Below are 12,812 nucleotides of genomic sequence, written 5' to 3' on the forward strand. Positions count from 1 at the left end.
TAATGTGTACTGAATAACTATTCGGTAGTGCTGTGAATACAGAGGATAAATAATGGCTTTACTAAATGAAGTTATGTTTTAGCAGATATGTTGCAGGTCTAATTTGTATCTAAATTAAACCATGGGTCCACATAAGAATGTTAGAACTAGGAGCAGAAGTCGATAATTCAGCTTCTCAAGGCTGCTTTGCCATGTGATACAATCGTGGCTAATCTCATTTCAGCCTCAACTCCACTTTCCTGCCTGCTCTCTACAACCCTTCAACCCATTACTCATTAAAAATCTGTCTGTCTCCTCCTTAAATTTACTCAATGTCCCAGCATCCACCAAACTCTGGGGTAGTGAATTCCATAAATTCATGATTTTGAGAGGAATAATTTCTCATCATTTCTGTTTTAAATCTGCCACCCCTTATCCTAAAATGATGAAGTCATGTCCTAAATTGCCCCACATGAGAAAACATCCTTTCAATGTCTACTTCGTCAATCCCCTTTAACATGTTATATACCTCAATTAGATCTCTCTCGTTCATCTAAACTCCACAGGGTATAGGCCTAAACTGCTCAATTTCTCTTCATAAGACAAACCTGTCATCTCTGGAATCAATCTAGTGAATTTCCTCCGAACAACTGCATCCCTCCTCAAGTAAGGGCGCAGATATTATCCGCAATAGTCCAGGTAGGGCCTTACTAATGCCTTGAATAGTTGCAATAATACTTCCCTACCTTTTATACTTTATTTATTCAGCAATAAAAGTCAACATTCCACTTGCTTTCCTTATTAGCTGTTGTACCTGCTTACTAGTTTTCTATGATTCATGCACGAAGACACCCAGATCCCTCTGCATTGAATTACACTGAAGTTTCTGCCCATTTAGGTAATAAATTGCCTTTATATTGCTTCACATTGTCCAACTATGATTGGAAATCTTCTTTCTGACCCCAATCAGCCAAAATTCATACATTTACCTTTCTGTGATTTTTCTGAGTGACCTTCTGAGAAGGATATTTCAGAACTGACTCATTGCAGCAAAAGTTGGACAGAGCAGCACAGAGAATGTGAGCAGAAGCCACGCCATCTTTTTATGGTATTAGTTGCAGCATTCCACTAAGTAAAGAGTGTAAATGCCCCAAATGTTCCATGAGGAGCTGTGGAGAAAAGATGATGTGGGAAGGGATCATATTGTGGTTCAGGGAATAGAGTGGCAGGTGTGTGAACTATATTGGTTGCAGAAGAGTAAGTGGGTCACAAGGGTCTATCAGGTCATCAGTCAGTTTGGGTAGTTTTGGGGGTGGGGGTGGGGGTGAGAGTGAGGGAAGGGAGTCAGGTTGCAGTCTGTTAGGTGGGGCCAGGGTCGGGTTACATTAGTTCAGGGGCAAAGTCAGTTGGGTCTGGAGAGAGTTGGGATTTAGCAGCATAGTCAAGAGTTCAAGGAGAGGTGGTCGGGGAATTGCCAGCGGTCAGTAGAGGCAGGTGTCAGCGTCAGTAATGGGAGGGTGGGGGGCATGTCAATTCTGTATTTATCTAGGAACTTGACTAAGTCTTTTTCTGTGTAATGTTACCTGGGTAACTGTCCAGGTCAGTATTTTGGAATCCTCAGAAGCCCCTACTTCTAACTCAGAGATGGAAACTTTCTCAGAGTCTGCAGGAGCAAGGGAATTGTGCATCTGAAATTCAGACTTCTTGGGAAATTTCCATGGAGTCCTTGGGACATCTGAGGGATTCCATCGCAAATGTTGCAAGGGTGATGCTACAAATTTTCTCAACATTAACAGTTGAAGTTAAGAATTCCAAAGATTCACAACCTTTCAATGAAGTCATTTTTCCTCATCCTGATCCTCACTGCCTGCAATGAACGTAAGACCTGGTAAGAGAGAAGTCTTTTTTTTTTTCTCTCTGATCTGTTCCTCACGCCCAGTAATGAAACCAGACTACAGAGGAAACTTTTTTTTCATAACACTTTTTGAAAACTACTGTTCCTTCTGGTTGGTAGTATTTGACCTTGAACTCAGCCCTTCCAGTTTGTGCCTCATTTCTACATACTGTGCAATTAGATCATCTCATGTCTTGGACCCAGTTTTAGCATTACCCCCTGACAATTACACTTGATCTTTCAGTGCGATACAAGTGATGATTAACATCAAAAGAACTTTTCCTATTTTCATTAGGATAAATTCTGGTATAATGGACCTGGCAAGATTGAGTTTATGTGCTTTGATTTACTCTCTGATAGCTTTGTTGGCACTTCTGACTTGAGTTAGAATTTCTGTCTGTTCAAAATGTGCAGACAATAAACAGCAGTAAAGCTCCACGCAATTCTACAATTTAATAACGCTTATCCATGAAAATTTATAGCAAATCAGTTTTGCAGATGCTAAATGACAGGAAGGACATTTAGCAGTGTGAAAATCAAAATAATAAGGATAACAGGTTGAGGATTGAGGATGCCTGGATTTTGCTGCACCTATCATTCTATTGTCCTGTTTTACAGTAGCTATGACTGACTTCCCATATACGAAACAATTTTTCCCTCTTGGCATGCACGCAAATAGCTGATGCTTACAGAATTTTACAGCGCTTTGGGAGACCATTTGACTCAACATGCTTGTGATGATTCTTTGAAAGAACTATCCAAATGTTCCACTTACCTGCTTGTTCCCCACAGCCACATTTTTCATCTTCAAGTATTCCCTATCGTGAGTTAATACTTAATCTGCTTTCACTCCTCTTTCAGGCCAGGTGTTCCAGAATTTCATGACTTGGAGGAAAAATTATCCTCATCACTGCTGGTTCTTTTGCTAATTGCTTCAAATGTCCTCAAGTTACTGACCACCCCACCAGTGAAAACAGTGTTTCCTTGTTAACTTGATCAAAGTTTTAGAAGCATGTGGGCAGAATGGAAGTAAAAAGTAGGGCAGCTGCTTTTGATTATGCCCGTTCTTTTTGTAAAAGTAAGATGCAATTTACAGGTAAAGCTATTAGTGCCGTAGATTTGCATGGAACAAAGTCCAGATCTGTTATGAATGTGCTGTCATTTAATCTGTGGTTACTTTTTATGCACCTGAATGAGCTTTATATTTATCCTTAATAAAGATCTCTGTTCCCTAGACCCGGAGTGAAGCTGCCATGACGGTTTTAAGTGGGCATGTGGTCGTGTGTATATTTGGGGATATGAACTCTGCTTTGGTTGGTTTGCGCAACTTAGTGATGCCTTTACGAGCCAGCAATTTCCATTATCACGAACTGAAGCACATTGTTTTTGTTGGGACGCTGGAGTACCTAACCAGAGAATGGGAGACGCTTCACAACTTCCCCAAAGTATCAATATTGCCGGTGAGTTCTATCAACCTCAGATTTCTGAAAAATCTCCACTGAGCTTGTAAAAGGAGAACCAAATATAACAGTTTGTCACTCTGGTTCAGCCTTAAAACAGATCAAAAGCCACACCCAAGTACAACTGGTAATGTAGGCCCTTGAATTCCATTATGTGAAAGAACGTGTTTTTGTTTTGTCATCAATTTAGTTGAGCGGTGAATTTCATCACCTTGTTGGTAATTCAGAGTGAAAGCATCAGAAGTTACACTTAGAGAAAAACATTTTCTAAAAAGTCCCTGTTACAGAAGACAGTGTTAGGAGACCTCTCAGTCATTTAGTTCTTGTGTTTTTGTGACAGGTTTTTGGTAGCTTTTTGCCATGCATAAAGCAAGTTTCCTGGTGTCTGATAAGAATGTAGAAACACAGGAACTGGAGTAGACCATTCAGTCCATTGAGGCTGACCTGCCTTTCAAGATAGTTATGGCTGATTGAACACATCAGTGCCTTTTATCCACCGATTCCTATAACCCTGTACCACCACTAGAATCAGAAATCTATCATCAAGTCAGAGATGTCTAAAGCACAGAAAAAGGCCGTTTGGCCCATCGAGTCTGCGCCCGTCAAAAACAAGCACATAACTATTGTCATCCCACTTTCCAGCACTTGGCTCATCGCCTGTATGCCTTGGCATTGCAAGTGCACTCTAAAAACTTGTAAAATGTTATGAGGGTTTCTGTCTCTAACACCCGACAGGCAGTGAATTCCAGATTCCCACCACCCTCCGAGTGAAAAAGGTTTTCCTCACATCCCCTGTTAACCTCCTGCCCCTTACCTTAAATCTACACTCCCAGTCATTAATCCCTCCACCAGGGGGAAAAGTTTCTTCCTGTCGACCTTCACTATGCCCCTCATAATTTTATACATCTGAATCATGTCTCCGTTTAGTCCCCTTTGTTCCAAGGAAAAGAGTCCCAGACTATCCAATCTTTCTTCAAAGCGAAAACTCTCCAGTCAGGCAAATCTCCTGTGCACCCCTTCAGCGTAATTGCATCCCTCCTGTAATGTGGATTCCAGTACTGTACACAGTACTCTAATTGTGACCTAGCCAAGATGTTATACAGTTCCATAACCTCCCTGCTCTTCAACTCTATCCCTCGTCTAATAGAAGCATGTACCTTATATGTTTTGTTAACCACTTTATCTATCTCTCTCGTTACTTTCAGGGACCGGTGGACATGCTCCTTAGTGCTTCCCAAAATCCAACTGTTTATTATGTATTCCCTTGCCTTGTTTGTCCTACCTAAGTGCATCACCTCTCACTTACACAGACTGAGTTCCATTTGCCACTGATTAGCCCCTTTATATCCTCCTGTAATCTAAGGTTGTCATCCTCACTTTTTACAACCCCACCAAATTTCGTTACCATCCATAAACTTATTGATCAATCTTCTTACATTCAAGTCTAAATTATTTATATACACCACAGACAGCAAGGGGCCCATCACCGCAGAATCCCACTGGAGTCAGGCTTCCAGTCACAAAAACACTCCTCAAACATCACCCACTACTTCCTGCCATTCAGCCAATTCTGGATCCAACTAATAATCTCTACCTTAAACATTCCCAAAAACCGAGTTTCCACAGCCCTCTGTGGTAGAGAATTCCAAAGGTTCACAATCATCTGAGTAAAAACTAATAAGTGACATCCTCTTTATTTTTAAATTGTGCCCCAAGTTCTAGACTCCGCAACCAGGGAAAACATCTTACCTGCACCCACACTGTCTGTCCCTTTAAGTATTTTGTAAATTTCGATAAGATCATTCTTCCAAATGCAGGCCCACTTTGCCCAACCTGTCATCATAGATTAGTCCCTTCTCCATATTATGTGCTTTTAGTAAGACATCTGGTCAGTTCACAGTGACTTCAAGGACCTACAGCTCACAGTAACCTATACATTATATTAAGTAGGCCAATCCTGGATTTTGACCTTACAATAAATAAAGAGCAACAATATTTGCCCAAGTCAGAATCACCTGTGACTTGCAATGAAGCTTGGAGTTGGTAGAATTTCCATGATATTTCTGTTCTAATGCTCCTCCTGATTGAGGTCGCAGGGCTTGATAGGTGCTGTGAAACTAAAATTGGTGAGTTCCAGCAGTACATACCGTATATAGTACACACTGGAGCCACAATGCAATGGAAGTGTTTTGCTGAAGAAGTTATAAACAAGTTGGTTACCTCTTTTATTTAAATTCTAGTCAACCCCTTGCAGTATCATTCTGAACGTTAGTACCAAAGATTCCCCAATTCAAAGAGTCCCACCCTAATTATTACTGATCCCACTAACTAAGCAGTGAGGAGCTCTCAAACTGCACATAGGTCAGCACAGTTTTTGACGTAGGCTGAGAAAAGATTCATTCTTTCTGCCCAACTCCCTCTGTCTTTCCACGCACTGTAGTGTGCTGAGTGTCTCTCCATAACAAATATGTGTCTGAAGCAGTTACGGAATAGTAAACAATTGGGATTCAGCTACCAGCTGAAGTTGGAGAATATCAAGTAATTATTTTCAAGGCCCTTCAGTGTAATGTTCCCAATAATACACTCAAAAGAATTATCAGAAGGAAGAAACAGACCAGTGGCAGAAGAGAGAATAAGCATTCGTGATTATATGTCCTAATTAGGGTCAGCAAAGGACAACAAGGGCCAAAGCCCACAAACAAGAGGCAGCAGGTCTCCCTTGCTGCTTATCCCAATGGACCCAAGGGACCAAAAACAAAATGCTTCAGCCCTAAAATCCAGTCCTTCTTCACAAACATGCAAATAAACCCTAAAGCTCCTGCATGAACCAGATAATCTAATATACACCACACACACATGTATATGAGTGCAAATTCTTCAAGATACAATTTAAAACATCTTCCATGATATTAGAAATATTTTCTTTATTTAGAGATTGTACTGTTGATAATGGTGTAGCTTCCAACGGAGTTATGGTTCAGATGGCCTCCTACTGAGGCCCCCAGGCTCTCAAATTGTCATTTTCAACCATTTTGACTCACTTCACATGATATCAAGGAATGGCTGAAGGCCTCGAATACTGTAGTATCTATGAGCCCAGATAACATTCCAGAATACTACTGAAGACTTATGCTTCAGGACCAGTTACATCCTTAGCCAAGCTGTCCCAGTACAGCATGAATCACTGGCGTCTACACCCAACAAAGTGGAAAATTGCCCAGCTGTGTCCTGTCCATAAAAAACAGGACAGGTGCAAATGAGCTAATTTCTGCTCCGTCAGTCTACGCTCCATTTTCGGCAAAATGACGAAGGTAGGTCGTTGACCTACCAATCAGTGCTTGCTTAGCGATAACCTGCTCACAGATGCTCAGTTTGGCTTCCACCCAACTCCTGACCTCATTGCAGCCATGGCCCACACATCAACATGATCTGAACTCCAGAGATGTGGAGAGATGACTGCCCTTGAGATCAAGGCAGGATTTGGCCAATTATGGCATCAAAGATTCCCAACAAAGTTGAAGTCAATGAGGATTAAGGGGGAAAGTATCTGCTGGTTGGAGTCATACCCTAGCTCAAGCGAAAATGGTTGTGGTTGTTGGAGGTCAAACATCTCAGCTCCAGTTTATCATTGCAAAAGTTCCTCAGGGGTGTGCCCTAGGCTGTACCATCTTCAGCTGTCTCATCAATGATCTTCCCTCCATCATAAGGTCAGAAGTAGGGATTTTTGCTGATAATTGCACATGATAAGTACAGTTTGCGTCTCTGCAGATACTAAAGGAGTCTGTGGACTGATAAATGGCAAGTATCATTTCCACCACACAAGTGCCAGGCAATGACTGACTGTAACATGAGAGAATTTAACCATTGCCTCTTGATTTTCAAATGGTAATAGCTTTGTTGAATCACCTGCTATCGACATTATAGGGGTTACCATTGACCAGAAACTAAACTGGACCAGCCATATAAATGCTGTGGAAGCTGTGGTTGGTTTGCTCACCGAGCTGGTTCATTAGTTTGGAGATGTTTCATTACCCTGCTGGATAACATCATCAGTGCAGACTCTGATGAAGCGCTGTTGTGTTTTCCCACTTGTTATTTAAACTCTGGGGTCTGTTGGAGTTGATGTACCAGAAATGAGGTAATCAACTCCAACAGACCCCAGAGTTTAAATAACAAGCGGGAAAACACAACAACGCTTCATCGGAGGCTGCAGTGATGATGTTACCCAGCAGGGTAATGAAATGTCTACAAACTAATGAACCAGCTCGGTGAGTGAACCAACCACAGCATCCACGAACCGAGCTACAAAGCTACTCAAGAATATTAAATACTGTGGTACACAAGCAGGTCAGACAATAGGAATTCTGAGCAAGTAACTCACCTCCTGTATCTCCAGTGCCTGTTCACCATCTACAAGGCAGAAGTCAGAAGTGTAATGGAATACTTTCCACTTGTCTGCATAGTGCAGCTCCAACAACACTCAAAAGATTGAAACTACCAAGGACAAGGCATCTCATCTGGTACACCATCCACCACCTTAAACATTCACTCCCTTCACTACCTATGCCCACTAATGACTGTGTGTACCATTTACAAGATGCACTGCAGTAATGGCTCCTTCGACAACACCTTATGTAACTTATGCATGTCAACACCACCATCTGCAGGTTTCCCTCCAACCCACACATCCATTCTGTCTTTCAACTGTATTGCTATTCCTTCATAGTCGCTGGATCAAAATCCTGGAACATCCTGACAGCATTGTAGGTGTCCGTACTCCACGAGAATTGCAATGGTTCAGAAGCGAGCTCACCACCACTTCTTCCAGGGCAATTAGAAATGTTAGCTGTGATGCTCACATCCTGTGAATGAGTTTTTTTAAAAAAGCACGTATAACATATCCTGCAGTGCAAGTACCACATCAATGTACTAGCAAAGGCAAGTGTGCACAAATAACTGCCATTGTTTTGGCTCCTTCACTTTCTTCACCCTTCGAAGGATATCCAGATACCGCAAGTGGCTATTGACATTTTATCGCAATGATGAGCGGCCTGGCATTTAATTCACGCATTTTGAATGCCAGAGTTTGCCGGTTAAAAAAGATTACCTACAGTTATTGACTTGGCATCAATGACTCAGATGTAGAAAGTTGGCAATGTGCCTGTCTCTTATTTGCTTTTAATGGCTTCAGCGAGTATAAACAATGAGTTGCCATCAGCACCATCTACCCTTTCAGATAAGTGCACATCTCCAATTCCCCAGCACATAGTTACATTGGTTTAATGTTGGAGTATAAAAGACTACTTGTTAAGTATTGTCCCATAGCTGCAGTCTTGATCTTTAATTTGTTTTTCTATTTTTTATTCGCTGAAGGGTACGCCGTTATGTCGAGCTGATTTAAGGGCTGTCAACATCAACCTCTGCGACATGTGTGTTATTCTATCAGCCAATCAGAACAATATCGACGATTGTTCGCTGCAGGACAAAGAATGCATCTTGGCGTCACTCAACATCAAATCTATGCAGTTTGATGACAGCATAGGGGTCTTGCAGGCTAATTCCCAAGGTAAGGACTGCCCTATAATACTTCCCTGCTATGCCTTGAGGGGACAGGAGCTGGCAAAAAGAATATCCCTCACTCAGTAATTCAAACAGTCTCAGATTGGTATGTTTGACAATAAGGGCAACTGACTGCAATGATGTTTTAAACAGGACGAAGATAAACAGCAATGGAAAAGAATAGCTTTTGGATTGATGGGGAATTTTTAAATGGGCTGAGCCTTCTATAGCAAGGGTCCAATTAAACTTAAGTGTTTCAAAGGATTCATATTTATAGCTTGTGTGTGGCTGTTTTTGGGACTGTTTGAGAGGAAGGAACAAAAAAAATGACAAAGAGATACTTTTCTTAATATATATGATAATTTCTCTTGCAACAATTGTCTTTTTTCACTTTCCTCAAAATTTCATTGAAGCTCAGAAGGTCAAGGCATATGGTAACTTGGACATTTTCAACTCCGAAGTCTAGAATTTGGAGAAGGCTTCATATCTACTTTGTTTAGCTCAGAAAGACGCCATTATTGATTAAACATTGAAATGCACAGTGTGTTTTATTTACCAAACTATGACTAACCACTCTTTAACGCTGGTTCTGTTTAAGGCCTCAACATCTCACACGTCGACCTCGCTGGGCTATCTGATGATAGAATGAGGCGGGGAACAGTTTGACCTCGTAAAATGTTTTGTTGGAAAAGATTTAGATTCTATCCATTGTCAGATTGTACAGTTGTTTATGTAGTAATGTACCTCTTGTGGAAATATTTTACGCACTACTATCTGGGGACATAAACATATTAGAAACCGTTGATATGTTTCTGTCTCATTTGGGACTTAAAAGCTGACTACCTTCTTGAAAATGAGAAATGATGTGGGACCTGTAAAATCAGCAAATATATGCTCGATAACATTTACATATAGGTGCGGAAAGCAATTATTTACTGCTTCTTAGCCCCTGTTATAAATATTTTAATGTCTCTCTTTGCCTTAAGACATTGAATTGCTTTAAGAGTGTTCCAACTTGGGTTCTGTACAGCAATCTGTAGTACTTTTATGAATCTGAGAAGAATATTATGATTTAATTAAAATGTACGAGGAGATCAATGTTTGTTCCAACCGAATGTAATGATTTATATAGATGACTATGCATTGCAGCAGTTGCTTGGCAACAGGTAGAAAATCAACCATTGCTTAAGGCTGTTTATAAAATTACTGAAATCGATTTGCAACAATTGCTAAATAACACTCACCAACTTCAAGTAGTGGTATTAGAGAGCTAAAAGAGCAATAGATAATAACACCGTTTAAATGATTGTACTTCTGAAATATTTATAAAAGCACTTTATACCTCCTTTGAGACTTTTAAAATGTTCTGAGTCTTTAATGCTGGACTGGTTGTTCCATGTCTGTTCTTAATTTTCCTCAGAATAGATTGAAAAGCTCTCTTGCCAGTAAGACATTTGACGTGAATATAGTATATTTTAAAAGTCTCTGGAATAGATTTAGAGGTCTATCATTATTACAGTAATTGTGTTTGGTGCCTTATTAGAATGACTTTTGGCCCTTTGATGTTTTCTTAAGTGGCTCAGCAATCTTAATTAAATGAGGCTGCAATGGCTACAAGAATGGCATTTAAACTGCCTGCTTGCAAATAAAAATTAAATTTTCTAATTTTAATATTTTACACACCTTTAGCATGACATGACTAGCCACCCTGCTGGTTTATGTTTACTAATTGCAAATTCAAAGCAGTAACGCAATGCTAGTAAACCGCATAACCCTTAAAATTCTAATGAGACTACAAGGACTGCATCTGATGCTATTGTTTAAGTGGGTAATGGTTCCAGTAATGTACTAATTGCAGGCTGAAGTACATTAGCCCGGTATCTACATTTAGGATTTTTTTCACAGTATGGCCTTAAGGGAATTGTTCAGAAAGACATTACCTTCAAATTCCTTTCATTTACATTTATTGCTCACTGTACCAAACCTAGATAACCATTTTTTTTACAGTTCAGTCGCATGAGTTGTTAAAAAAAAAATCTTTGAACCTGCAGTGAGTTCTGTTAAAATGTGCCTTTTGTCTTCATTTACAAGAATATTTAATTGTTATTTTATGCAGAGGTCCAATTAAAAATCTGCCAGTGCTGTAGATAACTTGATTGTGGATGTTAGTTTGACTGAGTCTCACTCCCACTCATGCCGGAGAAAGTGTGTACCCCTTCTAGCCTTCTATTGCTGATTAAAAGTCCCTTCAGAACTTGTTATTGTTGCTACACAGTTGTCTTTGGGAATATAAAGTTCATTTCTCCGGTTGGATGTTATAATTTTATAATCAGTATGTTTCCCAGTGTTTTTCTAGATTCTGTACATACTGAGCCTTGCAAACCCAAGAGGTTCCAGATTTGATGCCAGCTAGGCAGTGGTACAGTCTTTACAATTAGAATATGAAAAAAATGAGGAGACTCCTCTGAACCCCCTTCAAACCTCTTACTCCAGCTCTCTCAGACCAGCGTCTGAAAATATTGTCTTTATTATCTTGCCTGATAAGTTATTTCAGATGCTTATTAAATAAGAATTAGAATTTATTCAATGCATTGTTGCATCTGGAGCACAACTGAGTGGGCAATTTTTCAGACATCACAGCCCCCACCCAAAACAGACACTTGGTCCCTTAAGTGTGTAGGCAAAGGGCTTAACACCTGTTTTAGGACCCTTTCAGGAAATTATTTAGACTGGGTCATTTAGTCAGAGGCCCAATTGTGAGTCATTTCAAGGTTCTCTGTTTGGATATGCTTTGAGACCACATCACTGCCTATGCTTGAGAAATCAGCACCAATGGAATACTAGCCCTCTACCCACAGAGTTTAAATTCCTGAGGAAGAAAAAACTGGCTGCACTTCCTAGCAAAAGATGAAAGTTGTTACTTCTTCAAGTTCCCCCTTTGTCTTGTGAATCTGATATGTCTACAGACTAGTTGTCCAAAAGTGAATGTCTGTACAACGCAGTGTGTGGGCTCATATTAGTCACTTGAGCAAGGTGCCCACCAGCAGCCTGGAATTATGCCCCAGTAGGAATTAGAGAAGAACGAAAGAAGTCATGAAGGAACCACCAAGAATTGAAAGTTGACGAATGCTTACATGACTTAATTTCTTCCTTTCGCATTTTTAACTGTAAAATTAAATCATATTTAGAAAGTACCTTGCCAGAACACCAGATGAAACTATACTGCCAGTTTAGGAATAAACTGTCCCCTTATCTTTGCGAAGCATATGGGAACTGCCCACATTTGGCAGATAATAAGTGTTGCCCTCTGATGTTCTGCTTGCACCATGATCTTGTCATGAACTGTGCTAGAGCCAAAGCTAATACATTCCGCTGCTGGAATGACTACTTTTCATTAAACTTGCCCAAGCAACGAAGTGAATTAGGTTTTAATTAGCCTTTATATCAAGTTAAAAGTGGCAGGTTCTGATTTATGAGGCAGTTCACTTTTATTTTGCTTTCTGCAATTCAACACTACAATTACACATGCCGTGAATAAAAGTAGTAATGTGCACCCATTTGGACTTGAAAATAGAACACTACCAATCTTTCTTTAAACGTTGCATTCCATTTGGAGTTGGATTTCACTGTTCATCATCTTAGATCCTAAAAGGTTATATTGTGAAATTAAAATATGGAATTTTGTCAGAGAGACTATATTAAGTAGCATAAAGGTTATTATTTATTGTCATGGTGTGGGCTGCATTATTCAACTCCATTGCGAAGCAGTATCCATTTATTTTGTTCATGTACGTACCTGAATTTCTAGTTACGGAAACCCAGTGTAGGTCAGTGGGCATGGTGCAATGGGTGAACATCATGGTCTTTGAAAACGCAAAGCTTGGATTCATCAAGCCATCTGCCTGGGGAATTATAGTTGA

General features: G+C 40.2%; 1 protein-coding gene across 2 annotated transcripts in view; it reads left to right on the forward strand.

The window, feature by feature from the left end:
• Positions 1-3,113: 3,113 nt before the first annotated feature.
• LOC109914705 (calcium-activated potassium channel subunit alpha-1-like) overlaps positions 3,114-12,812 on the forward strand; it is a 100,520-nt gene continuing 90,821 nt past the window's right edge. For both annotated transcript variants that reach the window (XM_048616441.1, XM_048616440.1), the window contains exons 1-2: positions 3,114-3,333; positions 8,707-8,899. In XM_048616441.1, the coding sequence (XP_048472398.1) occupies positions 3,127-3,333; positions 8,707-8,899 (400 nt within the window). In that variant the 5' untranslated portion in view covers positions 3,114-3,126. The remainder of the gene's footprint in view (positions 3,334-8,706; positions 8,900-12,812) is intronic.

Source organism: Rhincodon typus, chromosome 34 (genome assembly GCF_021869965.1).
Source record: "Rhincodon typus isolate 14 chromosome 34, sRhiTyp1.1, whole genome shotgun sequence".
Taxonomy (NCBI): domain Eukaryota; kingdom Metazoa; phylum Chordata; class Chondrichthyes; order Orectolobiformes; family Rhincodontidae; genus Rhincodon; species Rhincodon typus.